The 11,379-nt window shown below is 36.0% G+C and overlaps 1 protein-coding gene and 1 long non-coding RNA gene across 3 annotated transcripts; both read left to right on the forward strand.

Annotated features, from left to right (window-relative positions):
• The first annotated feature begins 2,507 nt into the window (after positions 1-2,507).
• On the forward strand, positions 2,508-7,316 carry LOC110910129 (thiamine pyrophosphokinase 1). Of its 2 annotated transcripts, none has more exons than XM_022154849.2 (6): positions 2,508-2,769; positions 2,876-2,975; positions 4,134-4,206; positions 5,616-5,717; positions 5,792-6,041; positions 6,929-7,316. In XM_022154849.2, the coding sequence occupies exons 1-6, from the start codon at positions 2,637-2,639 to the stop codon at positions 7,090-7,092; spliced, it is 822 nt and encodes a 273-aa protein (XP_022010541.1). In that variant the 5' UTR covers positions 2,508-2,636; the 3' UTR covers positions 7,093-7,316. The 2 variants fall into 2 exon arrangements, with proteins under 2 accessions (XP_022010541.1, XP_022010542.1); XM_022154850.2 differs by having other exon boundaries at positions 2,628-2,769; positions 2,871-2,975; positions 6,929-7,233.
• Positions 7,317-10,223: 2,907 nt separating this feature from the next.
• On the forward strand, positions 10,224-11,105 carry LOC110913974. Its single transcript, XR_002578427.2, has 2 exons — positions 10,224-10,616; positions 10,830-11,105. It is a non-coding gene; the product is annotated as an uncharacterized LOC110913974 (long non-coding RNA).
• Positions 11,106-11,379: the final 274 nt, after the last annotated feature.

An 11,379-nucleotide genomic window follows, 5' to 3' on the forward strand; every position in this document is an offset into this window, starting at 1 on the left:
CCGTCGATCTGAATCCTTATCTCCATCATCGAACCCTAACCCCATCATCACCATCTTTCCGTCTGTGGTTTTCTCTTTCTCTCTCTCTCTCTCTATGTATATTGTAATGTATGTGTTGTATGTATCTTAAAATATAAGAAAGAAAAAGAAGATTGGGAACAGGTGATGGTGATAGTTGTGGTGATTTGAAGAGAAGGGGTGATGATGGTCGTCGGTGAAAGTGGTGGAGGGTTGTGGCAGGTGGGGGTGTTGAAAGTGGTGGATGGTTATGGCAGGTGGGGGTGGTAGGAAGAGAAGAGTAGAAAGAAAAGGGGGAAAGACTGTTTTACCCTCGTATACGTATAACATGACTAGACTTAAGAGACTTTATTAACTGAGTTGGGTGTAAACTGTAAAGGACAAAACATGCAACAAAATTTACTATAAAGTGCAAAACTTATTAAAATTCGTTGAAAAAGACACCACCTGATATATAGTATTAAGATAAAGGATAAAACTTATAATTTTTCCTTAAATAAATAAATAAATAGACTTAGATAAAAAGAGGTGACAGTGTAACTTTTTTATTGGATTAGAAAATTAAATAGGTATGTGAAAAGGTGGCAAGGGTGTTAACGGGCTCACCCTCCACTTGCAAATGGGAAAAGGTTTGGCGTGCCTTAAAGTGTGATGATGTGTTTTGTGCGTTAGCCCGCCTACTACGAGTAAAATTAAAAGTTGGTATGTCAAATCTCATAATATGTACGATGAATAACGTTCGTTTGTGTTCGATTTGGTCTATTACCTAAAATTAATGAATAAACGCAAACAAACACGAACACGTCATTTTCTTAACAAATAAATACAAATATAAAATCTAGTTAAGTAAGTGTTCATGAACCACATTATTTTTTTAGGGTTATTGGATTTTATCACCCCCAACTATGAGCCTTTGACCGTTGCCACCCGTAACTAACACTTTGACACCCGGCACCCCCAACTTGACCTTTTGTTTGTGCTGGCACCACTCAGTTAAATCTTCACTAACTGGGTTTGTTTTTTATCCGACGTGGCACAAAGTTAATGACTTGGAGCTGAATACGTGGCGAATGATGTGTCATTATATGTTGTCTGGTGTTAGGGTTCGAAACACACTGTTCATCTCCGTCACTCATTTCACCGTTGACGTTCACCGACACCACTACATCATCCGCAATACTATCCTTTTCGTACTTCATCATCATTGTTCGAATTCAACTACACATCAACATCACCACCATTTAAACTTCATCCGAACTCCATCATCCGAAACCTGCATCATCTTTCCGAAACAAGCTTTTCAGATCCTATGTCGAATCAACCTTGAGTTAATCATCTTCTACCGGTTTTCGACACCGCACGACCATCATTGGACATCCGTATTGTTTATTATCTCTATCGCTGTTATACCGAAACATTCCCATCTTCATCACCACCTGACCAACCTGCAACATCCACCATCAATCTCATTCTTGTTTTTGAAATCACAAACTAAACTAGCCATCATCCTCCATCGAACTAGTTGTGCACCTCCACGAACCTGTTCTGATCACCACTGAACCACTTTCAGACTCAACGTTCTTTTCACCACCGCATCATCTTTCTCCGACATCATAAACCACCTTCTCCAACACTCTCCGACAACTTTCGATCACCGCCACTTCCGTCACAAGCCACCATTTTCATCCCTCCCATATCGGTTCTTCATTAGGGTTACAGGATTGCGTGGAACAGGAGGCTTGGTTTGGTTGCGGGAAGCCATCGATTCAATGTCTTCAACCGAAACCAGACGATGGAAGAATTTGAGCAGTTGCATTTGAAATTAGAGCATATTTGGAGTGAAATTAAACGATATGAATGTTGTGGAGAAGATGAATGGTAGATATTGGAATAATTTGGTGCTAAATTTGGGGAAAAATCAGAACGTTAGTCGAGTTAGGGTTAGAGATGAATGGTAGACACAACTTCAGCCACGTAATTAGCTCCAAGTCATCAACTATGTGCCACGTTGAATAAAAAAACAAATCCAGTAAGTGAAGATTTAATTGAGTGGTGCCAGCACAAACAAAAAGTCAAGTTGGGGGTGCCAGGTGTCAAAATGTTAGTTGCGGATGGCAACGGCTAAAGGCCGATAATTGAGGGTGATAAAATCTAAAAACCTTTTTTTTAACAAACGGACACAAACAAAGGTATGTTCTTGTTCATTTAGTTTATTTACAGCCCTAGCCGTATGTATTAGTGTAATAGTGTTTGCCAAAATCACGACTGATACATTAACGTCTAATGCAACATGACAACACACACTGATAAAGACCATACAACCCATATAACCTTTTCTCATCGTATATACAGCCCGTATAACACACTCTAGCTGTATGTGTAACATCACCATCACGTATGATTTAGTCTCACGTTATTATTATTTTCCATGATGGCCCACTTAATTAAATATCTTAAATATTTTAAGTTTTTTAACTACCAAAATCATCAAGAAATCTTGGAATACAAACAAACACGTTCACAAATTCATTCCTTAGACAAATCTCCCCCAATATTCACCCTCAGATCTCATCAAGATTACATTTTTACACTCAATTCATTCACTTTTTCATCAATCAATGGCGGAAAACCTCCCAATGACTCACCGTTCAACCTTCTTGTTACCGCCAACAGTCACCGATACGACGACCTACGCACTTATTATCCTTAACCAACGCCTCCCTCGATTCTCACCCTTAATTTGGGATCACGGTGAGTTTAATTGCTTATAAACTTTGTGGGTTAATAAGGAAGGGTATATATTACTCGACTATATGTTGTATGTTTTGTTTAATTGATGGGTGTTGTTGTAGAGCAGCAAAAGTTCGTGTGTGTGCTGACGGTGGAGCTAATCGGTTGTTTGATGACATGCCGGAGATGTCTTGTTGTGGGGAAGATGTGTCTGGTGTTCGTGAAAGGTATTGTTTGGGTTATTTTTTTGGTGCCTTTAAGGTGTTTGATGAAATGCTTGTGAGAGTGTTGTGGTTAAATTTTTTGTGTTTTTTTGCTTTTTTGGGGAAAGGGTGTGGGGTTTGTTTTATGGGTTTGGTTGTGGTTACAAGAGTCACTGTTTATTTTTGGCTTTTTGAAGAAAGTGTTGATGAACAAATGGTGATGTTTCTGTAGATTTTTGGACCACAGGTTTTTAATTTGTGTATATGATTTCATCAAGTGTTGCTTGTGATTTAGGAGTTTAAGGAGCTTATGTGTCTAAGATGTGGATTGCTAATAATTGATCAATTTTCACCGCGTGTTTTTGAAGTTGATTACTTGATTTGGAAGTTGATCATTTAGTGTTTTAACCTTGGGGATTTATATTGCTAAATGTAGTTATTAATAAGGGGAATTGGCCTGTAATAATCTCACCTACACCGTATTGGCCATTAATAATCCCACCTGAGAATATTATCCCCACTAGTCCCACCTTTCACCTATTTTTCCTACAATAATCCCCCGTTAAAAAAACTTAACGGAGTTAATCTTTTTTCCAAATTGTAAACAGATTTTTTAGGACTTTTGATCAGAACAATGATACGAGTCCATTGATGTAAAACATACTTCGAAATGGTGCTCCAAGTGACTTGATTTTGGTTAATTGGAAATTTAAACACCCGAATTGAAGCGCCGTTTTCATCATTTGGAGCACTGTTTCGAGGCAAGTTTTACATCAATGGACTCGTATCGTCGTTCTAATCAAAAGCCCTAAAAAATATGTTTGTAATTTGGAAAAAAGCTTAACTCCGTTAAGTTTTTTTAACGCGGGACCATTGTAGGAAAAATAGGTGAAAGGAGGGACTGGTGGGGGGAATATTCTGAGGTGGGATTATTACAAGCCAATTTCCCTATTAATAATAAATTTTTAGGGTTTAGTTGCATATAGAAATGGTAGTCTTGACTCTTGTGTTTATATATGTGTGTAATTGTGTATATCATGATTCCTAAATGCATTTGTCGGTGATATCGATGTTGACTCTGTGGTATTCGATTTATATTCATTTCTATATTCTTTCTTTTGTTGTTAAGTAAAAAGAACCTTTTTTTTGTTAGATTCTAATTTGAGTGCGTGTGTGTTATAGGTACAAGCCAGATGTAATTAAGGGAGATATGGATTCAATCAGACCAGACGTTTTGAATTTCTACAGAAATTTGGTAAGCTGGTTATAATATAGATAATTTTTATATGAATATTCTTGCAATCCTGCATTGTTTATGTTCTAGATCGTAGTTGTTAATAGCGAATAGCGACAAGGGACCTATATGCTACATAGCTAATAGCGACCGCTATTTTATAAATAGCGATACACTAGAAAAAGAATTTTGAAAATTTTTATATGTATATTATATCAAAATACCCTGGTATATAGAGGTGTACAAAAAAACCGGTTTTAGAACCGAAACCGGTTTTTTTTTTTTAACCGGTTTTTTTATAACCGGTCCGGTTTTATAACCGAACCGCCGGTTGGTGACCGGTTACTATTATTGATCCCAAAAACCGGTTAATAACCGAAACCGGTTTTAAGAAAACCGGCTAAAACCGGTAAAAAACCGTTTTTTTTGAAAAAAACCGTTAAAAACGGTCCCAACCGGTTACACCGGTTACTGTTTTGGACTTGAAAAACCGGTTAGTAACCGAAACCGGTTATTAAAAAAACCAGTTTTTGTTTTGAACGAAAAAACCTGTCCGGTTAATAACCGTAACCGGTTTTCAAAAAAAAAAAAACCGATTTGTACACCTCTACTGGTATATATGCTATTTTACATGTATATTTAACAAAAGCATATAAATGAAATCTAGCTATTTTATAGCTATATCTAATTGCTATTTACATAAAAAAAGTTAATTGTCACTATATACGCTATTGGTCGCTATAACCCAAATAGCGACACTTCATCGATACACTACATAGCGTGCTATAGCGATCGCTATAGCTGCTATTGACAACTATGTTTTAGATGTAGATATGGTTAACAATTTTTAGTTGGCAAAAGGGCAGGTGAGGTCACGGGTCAAACTGGGCCGGGTTGGGCTGACCCATCAACACTTTTTCAGTCCATTGTCTGTAGGGTTGTAATTGAGCCGAGCCAGGCTGGGCTCGAGCTCAAACTTAAACGAGCCAGCTCGGCTCGGCTCGAATTTTTTATTGAGCAGAAAAGTTGAGCTCGAGCTCGGCTCGTTATTTTTTTTATTAATTTTTTCGATAACAAATATTGATAACATAAAAAACAAAAAATTAACACACATTTTTAAAATGTATATGTATATATACACACGCATAAATACGAGCCATCGAGCCAAGCCACAGAACCGAGCCATTGAGCCACGAGCCGAGCACCCCTGGCTCAAGCTTGGCTTGATTACAAAACAAGCTGGCTCGACGCAGCTCGAAAACAAAACGAGCTTTTTTCGAACGAGCTTTTTTGAGCGAGTTTCGAGCGAGCCACAAGCTTTTTGAACACCCCTAACTGTCTGGATTTCGTAAATTTACTTATTTTCCCATCTTTTAGTTATAAAAAAGATTAACCCATATAATTAATTCCTAAGTCCTAACTAAATGCAGGGAACCAAGATTATAGATAATTCTGATGACCAAGACACGACAGATTTACATAAATGTATTGCGTATATACTCGATACCGTTTCCGATGACAGGAAGTCAAACGTAAGTAGAATTTTCCACATAATAATCTTTTATTACATTTTACAGATTGTAATATATATTTTGTGGGGCCACAGCTGTGCATACTTGTTGCTGGAGCTCTCGGTGGTAGATTTGACCACGAAATGGGAAACGTTAACACGTTATGCCACTTTTCAACAACACGGATCGTTCTTTTGTCCGATGATTGTCTTATTCAACTTCTTCCTAGTAACCGGCATCATGAGATTAGTATCATGTCTTCGGTTGAGGGCCCACATTGTGGCCTTATTCCTATTGGTACCCCTTGCGGAAGCTCTACAACTACCGGGCTACAATGGAATCTTGGTAGGTACTTGTTTTAGACATCAATTTTAGGGGTGTGTAATCGAGCCGAGCCAGATTGAGCTTGAGCTCAAGCTCGAACTTAAATGAGCCAGCTTGGCTCGTTTATTTAATCGCGCTGAAAAGTCAAGCTTGAGCTCGGCTCGTTATTTTTTTAGTTAGTTTTTTATTAATATTTTTACAAATATTGATTTCATAAAAAACAAAATAAAATAAAAAATTACATATATATCTATCTATAAGTATTATTTTTATTGTTCTAATATTTTAGATATCAAAGGCATATTAAATGTATTATATTTATAATTTTTGTTTAATTTCTCATATTTTTTAAATGTTATTGATTAATTAAACTTAAAATGTTAACACTTCAACCCCCCTCTCCCACATTTTTTTTATTTTATTTTAATACATTTAAGATTAAAATTAATATGTATAAAATAAAATAATTCAAGCCGGCTTGCGAGCTCACGAGCCAAGCCAGGCCTAGCTCGAGCTCGGCTCGTTTATAAATCGAGTCGAGCTGGCTCATTTACAACCGAACTTTTTTCGAGCTATTTCCAAGCGAGCTTTCGAACGAGCCACGAGCTGCGAGCTTTTTGAATACCCCTAATCAATTCATTGTAGGTTTAAAAATTAATGGGTTGAGTGGGTCAGGTAATGTGTAAAAAAGAGTAATTTCAGTACAAGTCGAAACACTTTCGTCCAAATTTTCAAATTATTAACAAATGACTAACATACCCTCCAGAATCTTTTGAACCCAATTGCATACTGATAGTTAACTTCTAAGGGGCAAATTGGTAATTTTCAAACATGGAAACGAGGCGTTGCATAACGCTTTAATGTTTCTTGATACGTGATTCATTTTAAACGCAAATTTCCTGTGACAGATAATACAGAAATGAGATTTGGGGGTTTAGTGAGCACATCAAATATCGCCAAAGGAGAAACGGTAACCGTTAGATCGGATTCTGATCTTTTGTGGACAATATCTCTTAAGAAAAACACCCATGAAGGTGAAGAAGGCATACTACATGATTCTCAACATGTTTGATCATAGATTCATATCCTAAATTATATATTATTATTTATATTTATTTTATTTGTGTAATGAAAACAGTTACAGTTATTCACTTATTTGTGTCTATCTAGAGATAATATAATTTTTGTGCCATCCTTAGTGATGTTTGTTTCTTTTAGGGTAGATTTCCTTTGTTGCATTTTGTTTAGTGTGTATGGTTTAGGTTTCAGTTGTTAAAAGTACATGGTATTACTATTTTTTCTTGCTATTATGTTTTTTTTTTTTTTTTTTTTTTTTTTTTTGGGGGGGGGGGGGGTATGCAAAGGCAAAAATGGGTTGAGTTGATCTTGCAAACAATTTTTTTCATTCTAAATAAATGAGGATTGTCCTTTTCAGAACCAAGAATACATTGAGAACTGTGAGAACCACATAATGCACTTGTACCTTTTGTTTTAAGAGTGAAAAAGAAGACGGTTGCCCAACTATTTCATTAAATCATTATGCGCTATGTATAAGTGTGTGCTTTATGTGGTTCTAACGGTTATCAATATACAATTAGTTACAACAAGAATACCCATTCTCTTATAATTTGTAGTTGAAATGAGTTGCTTTTAGTAGATGTTAATTGGGTTGAAAATTAAGGGTTACAACTTGTAATGCATAGAGTACAACTGGCATACAAATGAAGAAGGTCTTCCCTTCTTCTTTTCTTCATTTATGAAAGAGGAATCACAAAGGAGGAAATGGGCATGCATGCAATGTCACTTTGCAAGTTATAATCTCAACTTGTACACATTTTTACTTTTTATATGTTATAGCGCAGTATACAGTCTTATGTTATAGCTAAGTATACAGTCTATGAAAGAGATATACAAGAGAAATTGCATTTCTACGGGTTTCTGTTGAGTTTCCTGATTATTTTCTATTAAAACATACAATGCACACGTGTTAGTAAAATAACCTAAGTCACTTTAGCCATACAACACGAGACAGAACCCCAACGAGCTTAGTTAGGCAGAGCCTCGACATGTGTTGTTGGGTCCTAAATCAATCGGGTAGGGTAACGGATTAGTGATCGGGGGTTAAAATCTTACAACGGGGAAGAGATTCGTGTTTTAGGGGTATAATATCGAGCTACTTTTGCTATAATAGAGGCTGAGAGAGAGAGAGATTTGAACGAATTTGAACTGAAGCTGAAAAGCTTCATTTATAGGTGAAATCGGGGGTCTCTCGCGCCCCGCGACTCACCCTTCTACTCCTGTCGCGCCACGCGAGGGCACCCTAGCTACGGCTAGGGTTGCCAGGTTATAACCCTAACTCTAACACGCGTGGGACACGTGGCGCAATAGTGTGTCCGGTAAGATAAGCTTGTCGCGCCCCGCGACAGACTCAAGGGTCCCTGTCGCGGCCCGCGAGTCACACCAAAACTTTATTTTATTTGATTTTTATAAAAACTAAGGTTATACGGGTTCGGTTACGTGCATACGGGTTATAATTAGAGCGTTTTTCGAGGGTTGTTAAATGATCAAATATATCCACCTCAAAAGCAATTTTAATCTTTTAGATAAATGCAAATAAAAATGTTTCACGTACTCTATGAAAAGCAAATTTTAGAGAAATTTAAGGGTTCAGTTGAAAAAATAACCCTAAATGGTTCGATGAAATGGGTGGGCTTTTGAAATGAACAGGCAATTGGTTCGACGACAACTGGCATACAAATGAAGAAGGTCTTCCCTTCTTCTTTTCTCATTTATTATTCTTTCGATATACATTTTTACTTTTTATATGTTACAGCTCAAAATACCAGCCTGTAAAAGAGATGTTTGTCTTAATATGTATACCCTTCATCAAGGGTGGCATGTGAGTAGTCGTGGAGATCACCGGTCAAAGCCCGATATTTTAAATTACACGTTATTTAAAAAAAACTAGATGTGTATATGTAATTTTTTAATAGGGTATTCTCATACAGACACTAACATAGGTCCATTTACAAAGCTATTTTTATGGTTTAGATTAGTTATTAGCCCATTGACATTATTAAAAAAAAACCCGATGTGTATATGTAATTTTTTTTAATAGGGTATTCTCATACAGACGCTAACATAGGTCCATTTACAAAGCTATTTTTATGGTTTAGATTAGTTATTAGCCCACTGACATTATTAAAAAAAACCCGATGTGTATATGTAATTTTTTTTAATGGGGTATACTCATACAGACACTAACATAGGGCCATTTACAAAACTATTCTTATGGTTTAGATTAGTTATTAGCCCATTGACATTAGGTTTAGATCTTTAGTGAGCACAATACCCAATTTCGTTAACGCCTAAGGGATCGTTTTTTCGAGCTCGAACTGGGTACATGAATTCTCAGGATCGGCCCTGCCTTTCATTATGTTGTTCAAGTTACATACTTGGTGTAATCTTTAAAACAATTAATACTAATATGATTTTTATGGTTCTCTGTGTAACAAAATATTTGTTTTGTGTCAATTGTTTTTCCATTAGTTTGACTGTAATATAATCAAATTGATGTTGCTTTATATATGCATTTGTACAAGTAAACCATTTTAGTAATCAATGTTTTCATAATCTCATTCCAACCATTTGTTAAATGTTAGATGTAACCTTCTTAAAAAAATGAACATGTTTTAATTTATTACTTTGAACTAATGTTTTAGATAATATCTTAACCAATGTTTTCATAATCTTATCGATGCTATTTTCTTATTCGTGTGTTCGTTATTATTTAATTGAGATTTATAAGGCTTATGACAAAAAGATACTACACCGATGTTGTGAATAAGAAAGCTAACACACATACAATACATTATCTCATGAGTGGATTCATAAACTAATAAAATGTGAGTACGGCGTTTTAAATCATCGCCACCACCGCATCGCGCGGGCTTCCTAATAATATTATATTATATATATAAGAGAGAATGTTCAAATGTTGTAATTTTAAGAGTTTTCTAAGTTTTAGAGAAATTGCATATAATTGAATTATTATTCGTCTGAAATTGCCGTAAATGTTGAATCAAAGTTTCTGTGGTTGTAAAGAAGAAGTAAGCCATACACCAAAGAGACCATAGCTAAGCTTTCAAATTTTGAAATTCACCTAGCCTGCCTTTTGTTCAATTAATATTAATATTTGTATGCGAAAGAGTGAAAAATTACCTTTCATTGCTTGCTATGGCAAGACTCCCCGTCCATCCCATGCTCGCCGCAGGTTACAAATTCCTATCATTCATTTTGTAGTTTATATTTTTAAATGTCCTTCGATAATGACAGGTTATTAAGTACCATAGTTGTCAATAGCGAGCGTAGCGCTCGCTTCATCGCACTACCATAGTTAACAAAATAACGAAGAAGGTGACTGATGGTGTCTTTTAAAAACCAAACTTAATAAAATATTATTTTCTGCGGCACCGGGTGATGATGAGAGACTAGGCGAATAGGTGGAGATCGTTAGTTCGATCCTTCAACTGAGCGGGTTTTTACCTCACCGCACTGTCGTGTCTTCGGGCGACTGTTCACGGGCTTCGGCTCTAGGTTATGTTATTTATCTTTTTTTTTTTATAAATATATTTATATATTTTTTTTAAATAAAATATGATTCAATAGTTCCGATATGCAGTTGTTGCAGCTTTCTTGCATTGCTTTTAATAATTTCTATCTTTATGTTTAAATATACATTTCACTCCATCATCAATTCTCAACTAACTCCCCCGTCAATCTACATATTTCGTTGTTTGATTCTTGCAGTAAATATATTGCTGAACAAATTAGCAAGAGAGAGGGTGGCTATGGAGTTTCGAGACCCCTGGCGATGGCAGCAATTCAATTAGCGACATGGTGGTGTTTGTTTTGAGTGGGTTCGAGACAGCCGCCTCTAATACCGTCGAATTTGGTACGCTTACTCTTTTTTTAACTGATTGAACTTTCTTCGATTTGATGAGAAATTGTAATTTGTGTAGTTAGAACCCATTTAGTTGATGTAGATTCAAAGCCTATTAAACAACTGCATCAGTTTGTGTATGATTACAGACCAAAGAAACATGAATACCTGCATGTTAAACGTGGAGGAAACACTTCTTTTTCTTTTTTTGCTTGAGAACGTCCAACTTTTATATTGCTTATTTAAAAAAAAAGTATTTTGTTTTAAGCGGAACAGTTCATAGTCAATGGTATTTGAGGTCCTCAGAAAGGCACTAAAAACTTTAAAGGGGGTTCTAAAGAAGTATGGATGATGCTTTACAATAATTTTATTTTTGGGTCACATAACAACGAATGGTATGGAATGGAAAGTAGACCT

Source organism: Helianthus annuus, chromosome 15 (assembly GCF_002127325.2).
Source record: "Helianthus annuus cultivar XRQ/B chromosome 15, HanXRQr2.0-SUNRISE, whole genome shotgun sequence".
NCBI lineage: Eukaryota > Viridiplantae > Streptophyta > Magnoliopsida > Asterales > Asteraceae > Helianthus > Helianthus annuus.